This window comes from Thalassophryne amazonica, chromosome 4, assembly GCF_902500255.1.
Source record: "Thalassophryne amazonica chromosome 4, fThaAma1.1, whole genome shotgun sequence".
Lineage (NCBI taxonomy): Eukaryota > Metazoa > Chordata > Actinopteri > Batrachoidiformes > Batrachoididae > Thalassophryne > Thalassophryne amazonica.
Window position 1 is genome coordinate 12216957 of NC_047106.1, and position 12440 is coordinate 12229396.

Here is a 12440-nt window from a genome sequence, read left to right on the forward strand (position 1 = left end):
CCCCCCCCCCCCACATACACACAGTTTCAACATCTTTGTGTTTCTTTTTATTCTTTTACACATCTTATACACATTTTAAAAGTATTTGTGCATTTTTAAGGAATTGTCTATGCATTTATACATTTTACAGCCTTTGTAAACATTTTAAACATATTTTAAAGAACTTTCTATTCTTTCACACATTTTACACCCTTTTCAAACATTTTAAACATGTACGTATTTTTAAAGAACTTGCTATTCTATTTTTACCTTTTGTCATATTTTAAACATCTTTTTTAAAAAACGTTTAAACATCTCTGTGTGTTTTAAATGTCTTTGGCATAACTAACACATTTTAACATAAATAATATTAATTCAAGTTCAGAGATGGGTATTGATAAGATTTTATCGATATCGATGCCATTATCGATTCCACTTATTGATCTGATTCCAGTGACAATATGAAATTGGTCACTGGATCCTTGATCTCTGGACATAAATAAAAATAAACAAAATCTGTAGTTTTTCTCAAAAGCATTTCCTTTCAGACATTAATGGCATAAATGTCACTCCATACCTCTGAGCTGAGCCCAATCGGCTGTGCTGCAAGTCAATATCAATGTAACTCATAAAGAACGCAGGACGTCTCATTTTGGGAGGAAAAAATGTTTTAGTCTGTTGTAGTTTGTTGTCTGTGTTACAATATTTGGAAAGAGGTGTCATTTGAGTTAAACGCCGATTCACTTTGAAATTATTAATTTCGACCGGACTCTAACTTGACTCGGCAGAGAGCAGTGCAGTGTTTGGAGCTGTGCGAACGGAATGGAGAACAATTCTCGTTTCTTCCCTGCAACAAGACAAGAGTCCCACTTAGTGACTTTAATCCGCACAAAAGTGACTCACAATTAACATTTTTAAATGGCTTTGAGAGGGGTTAAGAAGTGAACTTTCCACTTCTGAAAAGCAGCGAAGCAAAAAAAAAAAACGAAGAAGTGGGTCGGAGCACTGCTTCGTTGCTTCAAGAACAGCTGCTGCAGAAGCAGATGATTACAGACCCGCTGCAGGGTCACAGTTTGAAAACCACTGTTTTATGCCATTTTCTCAAAAACTATTTCATGAATTTTTCTGAAATTTTGCACAGACTTTTCCTGGCTATCTGGCCATGGTAAGATGGACTTTCAGATTGAATGGCCACAGCAAGATGATGTCATAAAGATAGATACTCCTCTAACATACAAAGAATTCAGACAGTCTGCTTCTGTCAGCTGATGTTAGTAAAAATGGATTTGATCATTACTTCATTCATTCATTCTGCTGCTTATATCCAGGTTCAGGTTGCAGTGGCAACAGACCAAGCAGCTCATCCCACACTTCCTTATCCTTGGCCACCTCAGCTGGCTCCTTTCCATGTGAAGGAGCAGCAGCTCGAGTCAGAGTCCCTCCCGGGTATTCCAGCTTCTCCAGTTTAAGCCTCATGACCATAGGTGGGGAGCGTAAATCGACTGTTAAATCGAGAGTCTGTCCTTTGGGCTCAGCCAAAGTTGTTTTCGCTTTGAGTGTCAGCAGTCTAGTCTGAGTGTGCTTTGGAGGCGTGCATCAAGCAAATAATATGAAAACATCACTTTAGGTTTTTAGAACCTGTACATGCCAGTTTGTGTCTAAGTGTTACAGACTGTTGAAGTAATTAATTAATTGGTGGGAAATGACCAAATATACTAATGATCTGCGCTGCAGCCAAAACATGCACAGGTGTGAACTGTGCGAAAAACAAGCCCTTTAAATACAAAGAGGTGTATTCTGCCCCCTAGTGACACGTGCAAAGAGCTCATTTCAGCACCGCGGACAGTTCCTGAAATATTTCACTCATTTCTGATTCAGTTTATAAAATCCAGTCGACTGTCAGTCTGATACACTGTTCTCTCCTTCCGGCGTAAATAAATCCCCTGATTTAATATTCCACCTGCAGCTCTGTTATGACATTTCTCCCCATCAGGCGAGACGGAGAATTTACGCACGAGCCTGGAACATAAACAGCGCGCGCGCCACAAATAAAAGCAATTAAAACAAACAAACAAACATGTTACCTCTTTCCAAATTGAGATTTCTGCAAACTTCAAGTTCTGCCATTTATCCGTGCAGTTGTGTGTCTCGTGCTGTGGGTCTCCCTCCGCGCGCTTTGCGCATCATTTTGAATCCCGCGTCTGGCCGCCGAGGTCGGAAACGGCGCGTGAAGAATCCCGACGTGTCCACGTCCCCATCGCGTCCGGACGCGTCTCCGTGACCGTGTCAGCAGCCAGCCAGCGTCCCCAGCCTCCGCGCGCCCATCTCCAAATCCTTTAAGAAGGTTTCTCACGCGCGTGGTGCGCGGAGAGTCGAAGAGCACGAGACGAGGAGCCGCGTGGAGCGGAGGAGAGCGATTGATAACGCGCGCGCGCGGAGCCGCGGATTTACGCGTCCTGCGATCATAACATCAGACAGCGGCTCCGGTTGAATCCAACGGGTCTGTTCCGCTCTCAGAGCCTCCACGGTATCTAAAGAAAAACCCCACGGAGGAATCCCTGCCGACGTTCTGACCCACTTTACTGCCTCCTTTATCAGTGTTGCCTCCGGAAAGACGCGCAGAAAACAAACCTACAGACAGTGTCATTTTAAAAAACAAACAAAAACTAACTGACCTTCACTCACTCCACCTACCGGAAATAAAAAAAACAAAAACAAAAACAAAACTACAGCAGCACTGGAAAGAATTCTTCTGCCAAAGCTGAACAGAGGGAAAATTATACTTCTAAATGTTCTGATTCTCACTGTAACAGATCGGAGCCTTATCCAGATCTGTACAAAATCTCACTTGTTTTCCTCCTGCAGCCCAAAACCAGATGAGCACTCGGGAAGCACATAGACATCAAGTGTGCAGGAACCGCCTTCAGCCAAAGAGAGACCTTTAACAGGAGACAGAACTCCTCCTCTACAAAGCTGTCATCATGCCAACCCTGCTGTATGGAACTGAGACCTGGACCACCTACAGCTGCCACCTGAAGACCCCAGCAACACTGCCTGAGGAGAATCCTGCACATACCAACATCACCATCCTGGCTGAAGCCAAACTCCAGAGCATCAAGTGTGTTATCATCAAAAGCCATAGCTTGGGTGGTTGGGTCACATTGATCTACATTCAGCTGAGTGAAGGGAAAAGGTCCAGAGGATGGCAGAAGAAACATTATAAGGAAATCCTGAAACACATCCTCAAGAACTGCTCCATCAAGTGAAAGACCTGGGAAGAGCACATGAGGGGCCAAACCAGCTGGTGAGCAATGATCCACACAGGAGTGGAAGTCTTTGGAAAAATGTGAACAAACAATGCAGAGGAGAAGAGGAGGAAGTGAAAAGACAGAGAGCAAGATCCTGACTGGCAGAAGCTTCACGCGGTAACCATGTGCAGCGTTGATAAAAAAAAACGTGCGCGTCAAGACTGGGCCTGTTTTGTCCGGGAATCAATCTTCCTCAACACTGAGGGATAGTCACAACTAGAGACATCAAATGACAACAGAAGAGTTTTGTGCCATTATAAGGCTGTTTCTGGAAACACCTTCAAAGAGCAAAGAGATGACAGATTTTCAGATTTGTCTCAAATTTAAATCAGTTTTTTCCCCGGCCAACGACCATCTGTCCACAAAAACTGTCAAAATCCTTCCTCTGTTCTTCTGAGTTTTTGTCTACAAAGCAGACAGACAAAAACCATCCTCATCTGAAGACTGGAAGGATGGTGGATAGACAAACTGCACCCAATGAAAAAAGAGTAAGCGTGAAGGACGGCGTCCCTCTGCAGAGAAAGAAACACAGTACTCACATCTGGATCACAACCACAAACTCTTTTCTCACTCAGATCTTATCTTGATGAACTTCTGTCCATATGACATGTGACCTCCATCTGAGACGTAACCTCCATCTGACACGTGACCTCCATCTGACACGTGACCTCCATCTGATATGTGACTTCCATCTGACACGTGACCTCCATCTGATACGTGACCTCCATCTGACATGTGACCTCCATCTGATATGTGACTTCCATCTGACACATGACCTCCATCTGACATGATTTCCATCTGACACATGACCTCCATCTGACACGTGACCTCGAATACGAGACCTCCATCTGACATGTGACCTCCATCTGATATGTGACTTCCATCTGACACATGACCTCCATCTGATATGTGACCTCCATCTGACATATGACATCCATCTGACACGTGACCTCCATCTGTCATGTGACTTCCATCTGTCATGTGACTTCCATCTGACACATGACCTCCATCTGACATGTGACCTCCATCTGACATGTGACCTCCATCTGACACGTGACCTCCATCTGACACGTGACCTCCATCTGATACGAGACCTCCATCTGACATATGACCTCCATCTGACATGTGATCTCCATCTGACACGTGACCTCCATCTGATACGAGACCTCCATCTGACACGTGACCTCCATCTGATACAAGACCTCCATCTGACATATGACCTCCATCTGACATGTGACCTCCATCTGACACGTGACCTCCATCTGACACGTGACCTCCATCTGATACGAGACCTCCATCTGACATGTGACCTCCATCTGATATGTGACTTCCATCTGACACATGACCTCCATCTGATACGTGACCTCCATCTGACATATGACCTCCATCTGACACGTGACCTCCATCTGACACATGACCTCCATCTAACACGTGACTTCCATCTGACATGTGACCTCCATCTGTTACGTGACCTCCATCTGACAGGTGACCTCCATCTGATATGTGACTTCCATCTGACACATGACCTCCATCTAACACGTGACTTCCATCTGACACGTGACCTCCATCTGATACGTGACCTCCATCTGACATGTGACCTCCATCTGATATGTGACTTCCATCTGACACATGACCTCCATCTGACATTTGACCTCCATCTGACACGTGATCTCCATCTGACACGTGACCTCCATCTAACACGTGACTTCCATCTGACACATGACCTCCATCTGACATGACTTCCATCTGACACGTGACCTCCATCTGACACATGACCTCCATCTGACATGTGACCTCCATCTGATATGTGACTTCCATCTGACACGTGACCTCCATCTGACACATGACCTCCATCTGACATGTGACCTCCATCTGACATGTGACTTCCATCTGACACATGACCTCCATCTAACACGTGACTTCCATCTGACACGTGACCTCCATCTGATACGTGACCTCCATCTGACATGTGACCTCCATCTGATATATGACTTCCATCTGACACATGACCTCCATCTGACATGTGACTTCCATCTGACACATGACCTCCATCTAACACATGACTTCCATCTGACATGTGACCTCCATCTGACACGTGACCTCCATCTGACATGTGACCTCCATCTGACACGTGACCTCCATCTGACACGTGACCTCCATCTGACATGTGACCTCCATCTGACATGTGACTTCCATCTGACACATGACCTCCATCTAACACGTGACTTCCATCTGACACGAGACCTTCATCTGATACGTGACCCCCATCTGACATGTGACCTCCATCTGATATGTGACTTCCATCTGACACATGACCTCCATCTGACATGTGACCTCCATCTGACACGTGACCTCCATCTGACACATGACCTCCATCTGACACATGATCTCCATCTGACATGTGACCATCTGACATGTGACCTCCATCTAACACGTGACTTCCATCTGACACATGACCTCCATCTGACATGTGACCTCCATCTGACATGTGACTTCCATCTGACACATGACCTCCATCTAACACGTGACTTCCATCTGACACGTGACCTCCATCTGACATGTGACTTTCATCTGATACATGACCTCCATCTAACACGTGACTTCCATCTGACACATGACCTCCATCTGACATGTGACCTTCATCTAACACGTGACTTCCATCTGACACATGACCTCCATCTGACATGTGACCTCCATCTGACATGTGACTTCCATCTGACACATGACCTCCATCTAACACGTGACTTCCATCTGACACGTGACCTCCAGCTGACATGTGACTTTCATCTGACATGTGACCTCCATCTGACATGTGACTTCCATCTGACATGTGACCTCCATCTGACACGTGACTTCCATCTGACAAACAAGATAAAAACCCTAAATCTGAGGAAAAGGATACTCAAAACAAGTGAAATTATCTGTCCATGCAGCAAGTTCATTTCACTTGACAAGATTCTTGAATTAAGTTTGTTAAATCTAGAAATAAGCATGTTGAACACTTAAAATAATAAATTAACTCTTAAAACAAGATACATTATCTAACATTTCTAAATTTAAGGGGTTTTTTTTCTTGATAGGAACAAAATAATTAGCAGTGATCTAATGTGGCTTTATTTTCATTTTCCGCATAATAACTAAAGAACACCTTGTCTGATTGAAACTATTTCTTGGTGGTGTACTGGGGGAGTCAGTTCATGTTCTGTCTTCATTACTATACGGTGCAGAAGCATACACCATCTACAGAGTGTAAGTTAAGAACCTTCATGCATATGTCATGAGACACCTCGGGCAAATTATCAATATACCATGAAAAGACAGGATAACAAAGAAATCCTTCTCCCTATATACCCTGGATCCCTGTTCTGCACATGTCTAAACCATCTCAGTGTCACCTCTCTGACTCTGTCTCCAAACCATCTCAACTGAGCTGTCCCTCTGATGTGTTCATTCCAACCTGCTCTCACGGCAAGTCGTGATTCAGCAGCACGAAATATACATTATTCTATTGGTTTGCAATATTGTGACGAAAAGTGCCTCATTTTTGTCACGGCAGCACAAATTCATTCCAATTCATTCCGTGATGGCTGCACGAAATTAAAAGTGAAGTGTGGGGTGGGGGGGGTCGGGGTGGTTATGGTTAGGGTCGGGGGGAAAGAGTAAGGTTATGGTTAAGGTTAGGGTCAGGGGTAGGAGTAGGGTTAGGAATAGTGAGTTAAAAAAAAAAACGTCACAAAAATTTGACTCATTTCGTCACACGACCACGAAAAAAAAAGGTGAGACTGAGCTGATTCATTCCTAATCCTGTCCATTCTCATCACTCCCAAAGTGAATCTCAACATCTTCAGCTCTATCTCCTGTCTTTTTGTTAGTGCCACCGTCTCTAAGCCGTACAACATAGCTGGTGCCACTACTGTCTTGTGGACTTTCCTCTTCACTCTTGCAGATATTCTTCCGTCACAAATCACTTCTGTCAATATTTTCCCACGCACTCCACCCTGCCACTCTTCACTTCTCTCCCACACTCTCCATTACTTTGGATAGTTGACCTCAGGTATTTAAACTCATCAACCTTCGCCACTTCTGTTCTTTCTAACCACACTATTCCACCGGGCTCCATCTCATTCACACACGTACTCAACAAACTTTCATTCCCCTTCTCTCCAGAGCATATCTCCATGTCTCCAGGCTTCTCCCAACCTGCTCTCTACTCTCACTACAGATCACAATGTCATCTGCAAATATCATAGTTCATGGAGACTCCTGTCTGATCTCATCCGTCAACCTGTCCATCACCATTGCGAACAAGAAAAGACTCAGAGCTCATCCTTGGTGTAATCCCACCACCACCTTGAATGGGTCTGTCATTCTGTCTCTTGGCATTCTATCATTCTAATCTTTTTTTTAATGCCATTTAATTTTTTGTCATTCCAGCCAACCACCCCCCCCCCCCCCCCCCGTATCAGAAATATTATTATATTGAGTATCTTCTTTAACAACACCCATGCAACATTTGTAATTAATACAGTACAAAAAATTCCCAAACATCATTATCTATTATAAAACCAGTCACCAACTTACACTATGCCTGGTGTTGGTGTTGTTGCTTTTGGGAACCTCTGTGTTTTGTAAAAATGCATTCTTGTTTTATAATCCACATTAACCTTGTTGACCTGTACTGACTGCAGCTTCCAGCAGGATGTTTGAGCTAAAACACACCGCAGTGGAGATTTACACATCTCAAGGAGAGAAGGTGGAGAAATACCAAATCTGTGAACACATTTTCATTCACAAGAACCACACAAGGTGAAACGGACACTTGTATTTGCTGCCTGTATGAATCAGGTCAGTACATCCTCCTGACATCTGCTCAAATCTGACAAGCAGAAAGCGGCACATGAACACCGGCTGCAGCCACAGTGAGCTTTTACATCATCTGTCAGCACCAAGCAGATTGATTCTTCACAGATTCTTCATGTATTTGTCTTGTAGATATGTGCGTGTGTACATGCTCACCGCCTGAAATCCGATTAATCGAGATCAAAGAGATGTCTGTTCATCTTTGGATCCATTTTAGTTTGAAGTTAAGTCAAAGGAAAAGCTCGATATTGTTGCTGGTGTCTATCAAACCACAGCAGAATAACAAACAGGTACACAGAAAATTCACAGAACGCTTTGAAGTCAAACAGCTGTGTGGTGTTACTTTACGTCACTCTCACAAAGCACAGACCGGGTGTTGGGTTGGGTTGTGGAAACTAGAGTGCCTTAATTGAGAGAGTGGCATCAACTCAGAACATGTCGCCATTTTTGTGCTGAACTACTGAATGAACCTTTATGTTTTCAACATTTTAAAAAAAAATCATTTTACCACATACAGCAACACATCCAGGTACAGGTGTTATCAAAGTAAATATACTATAGTTAAGCTATAAAATTTACATAAATTTATAATTTATGATGATTTATGTAATTAATTTAAAGCCTGATTTTATGCTTCTGCAGCTCTGTAACTCTGTGTCATGCAATGACGTGTGTGACAGTTTTAAAGTTCTCAGCCTCTGGATTCTGCTTTATTCTGAACTAATTTGACCCTGAGCAAGCTTTTCTTTCTACAATCATCACCTCCAAATCAAAGGTAAGATGTATAATTTCCTCTGTTACCAACTTCGTGTTATAAATGTGCAGACTTTTCTGATCCATTTGGAATCAGCGTACGCACTGCAAAAACTATTAAAATATGATGGCAGATGGAGCAGCAAAAGCAGAAAAGTATCAAATCACAGCCTTTTGTGTCTAATTTAACAGGTGCACGTCAGGCTGCAGGTCCGAGTCTGAACACAGTGAGAAAAAAAAAGGTCCGTCTTTTAATCACAGAAATGACTCCGGTCCCACTTTCCTCAAATTGGCGAGTGTCAGAGCTGAACTTTAATTTGTACCTCTGTTACTGTGCACATCCAGACTGCTCTGGGTTTTTAATGGAAATACATTGCGATCGAACGGAACATTTTATCTGATGTGAGCAAAAATCTGTGGTACAAAATCCGTTATACACCGTGTTTATTACATGGAAAACAATACAAAAACATTGGGACTTTTTTGTCCCGTGACTGTGAATATCTGGTTTATACGATGACGGTTTAGGTGAGTTTTACTTTACATGGGACTGAACAATAAATTTCCTCTCAAAACTCTGATGATGATGTCGGCTTCCATCCCACACAGCTGACTTTTTTTCCCAAATGTTTCTTCTGTTTGGAACTGAAGGGAATCTGTACATCTTGAAGCCCTTACTGTGTCTGTGCATCCAAATGCACAGCCATTTTCAGTAAATAAATAAAACAGATGGATTTACATGCAGACAGATTAACAGCAAACACTATTTTGAATCCAAGATGGCACCACGAGTCGAGCAACCAGTTTTTTCGACTCATCATGTCGACACTCTCAATTAAGGCAGACTAGTGGAAATCAGCAGTTTCGGGATGATGCTGTGACTTTTGTGGAATCAGGGTGCTGCCATACAAGGCACTCACTACACATCAGGAGCAACTCGGGGATTAAGGACCTTGCCCAAGGGACCTTAGAATTTTCCAGTCAGGGTGGGATTTGAACCGAGGATCCTCTGGTCTCAAGCCCAACACTTTAACCACTAGACCATCACCTCCCCATGTGTGTGTGTGTGTGTGTGTGTGTGTGTGGGCGGGGGGGGGGGGGGGGGGGGTTTAATCAGTTTCAGCTGCTTTGGTTTTAATGAAATTAACAACAGGTGCAGTAGAGGGCAACTATGAGATGACAGCCATTGACAGGAATGGTTTTACAGGTGGAGACCATTAACATTTTTCCCTCCTCATCTTTTCTGGCTGATTGTTCACTAGTTTTGCCTTTGGTTAGGGTCAGTGTTACTACTGGTAGCATGGTGCAGTACCTGGACCCTACAGAGGTTGAACAGGTAGTCCAACTCCTTCAGGATGGCACATCAATCCATGCCATTGGCAGAAGGTTTGCTGTGTCTCCCAGCACAGTCTCAAGAGCATGGAGGAGATTCCAGGAGACAGGCAGTTCCTCTAAGAGAGCTGGACAGGGCCATAGAAGGTCCTTAACTCATTTGCAGACTAAATGATGAATAATTCATTAAATGAAAACTAATGTTAAAATTATATTCAGAATTCCAGAAGATTGATTTGTTCTTTGTACAAATACAGTTTGGTTTTGGAATTCTGTAAATAAATAATGTTGGCAAAATAATCCATATAAAGATTAAATGTGAATATCAATCAATCAATCAATTTTTTTATATAGCGCCAAATCACAACAAACAGTTGCCCCAAGGCGCTTTATATTGTAAGGCAAGGCCATACAATAATTATGTAAAACCCCAACGGTCAAAACGGTCAAATATATATATAAGACAAAAACAGCAAAATAAGACAAAAACAGCAAAATAAAACAGTAAATGTATGAAAATGTGAGAACGTAAAGCAACACTGATGACTTACTGATGTACCCAACCCAGTCTCACAAGTTTTTTCTAACTAACCTTAATGGCCTGGTCACATGGCATACAACGATTCCTGAACAAAGAAAAAAGTAAAAAAGTCACAAATCATCAAGAAAAGGTGGACAAATGAGCTTTTGACTTTTCCCATCACTGACAGGCGGTTTTGTTAGGACAAAAACGTGAGGCTCACACAAACAGCTGTGGTTGCAAAATGGCTTTAGTGGTGAGGAAAGCAGTGGTCGGTACACGGGAAGGCAGTCCAAAAGACACAGCAGCAGTACAACAATCATCAGGCTTAGACGTGGTCGGAACAAATGGGCAGGAGGTTGAGAATACAATGAGGCAGGCAGGACTATGGAACACCAAGAGCTGGAGAGAAGGCACAAGACGCATCAATCTGGTGAGGAATGAACACAACCAGTGATCTTAAATAACCCCAGGTGACAATCAGCAAATCAAGACCAGGTGTGCATGGAAAGCACCAGAAAACAGGGCGTGGCCAGAGAGAGAGAGAGAGAGAGAGAGACAGGCAGCACCAAGAACCAAGAGATAAACAAGAAAGAAAGCTACGGACAGACCCAAGCAGAAAAACCCCAACAAGAAAATTAACACACAGAAAGGCAATGCATGAACAAATGGACAAAGAACAAAACAGAAAACCAGACATAATATCAAAACCTGACAATCACTGAATAGCCTGTGAATCAAGAGCACAAAAGGAGCAAAAGAGGAACAAAATTAAACCGAAGCTAACTGTTGTGTGTTGGGGGGGTTGGCTGGGCATTTTTTTTGCTGTTTTTGTGTTTATTTTCCTCCCAGGTGGTTTGGGGCTGATCTCTGGGGAGAGTGTGCTGCAGAAGAGTCTCTCACCTCTGTTACGGTGATCTGCTGCACCTGTTGCACTCACGTGCGGCTCTCTATCAGGACGATCTACGACACCTGTGGCATTCACGTGCAAATCTAAGGACTCTCAGCTGGTGCCAATGAAGAAATGAAGAGCTGCATTTAAGCCAGCAGTGATCAGGGCTGAATTGCCGGAGAATATGACCATGTGACGATTGTTTGGGGACGCTGAGGGCCGCTCCAGATTCTGACATTGCGCCTGTGAAGGAGGACGAGGGTGAGAGGCAAACGCGGTCAGCACACGTCAGAGGTGATTATTCTGCAAGGCTTATCTGTAATTGTAATTTGGCGTTTTTGCGCAGCTATAATTAAATATTGGTGAAAATTGTCTGGCTTGCTCCTCACGGCAGTGGCGCGCGGATTGATTATCCTCCACTAGCTGTGAGCAGCAGCCCTTTTGAACTAAATCCGAAAGCAGACCTGAACGTGTAGCTGATAAGTGTGCCTCTAAATAATATTTCGTGGTAACAGTGTTGAATAACCTCACCTCTGTTCCTCCTTCACAGAGTGCAGTCCTGAGAAAAGCCACCTGGGGGGGTGTCGGCGGAATTCCTGAGTCCAAAACGTTCAGGCTCCGATCTATTGAGACACTGAGAAAGCGCGCCGCCTCTTCACCTCACCAGTTTTGTTTAGTATTTCATGTACAGCACTAGGGGAAAAAAAAAAAAAAAACTTTCTTTCTTTTGGAACTGCTTCTGGTTATTTGACGCTGGGTTCACTCAGACGCTGGATCGCTCCTCAATCCACGTCCA

The 12440-nt window shown here is 43.6% G+C and overlaps 1 protein-coding gene across 5 annotated transcripts in view; it reads right to left on the reverse strand.

Moving 5' to 3' along the window:
* Nucleotides 1-12440, reverse strand: part of LOC117509407 (1-phosphatidylinositol 4,5-bisphosphate phosphodiesterase eta-1-like) — a 277298-nt gene that overhangs the window by 223698 nt on the left and 41160 nt on the right. Inside the window, exon 1 of one of the 5 annotated variants that reach the window (XM_034169078.1) lies at nucleotides 2064-2203. The exons of the other annotated variants lie outside the window; for them this stretch is intronic. Coding sequence (XP_034024969.1) covers nucleotides 2064-2106 — 43 coding nt within the window. The 5' untranslated portion in view covers nucleotides 2107-2203. Of the gene's footprint in view, nucleotides 1-2063; nucleotides 2204-12440 lie in introns of those variants that run through there. 5 annotated transcript variants of the gene reach the window in all.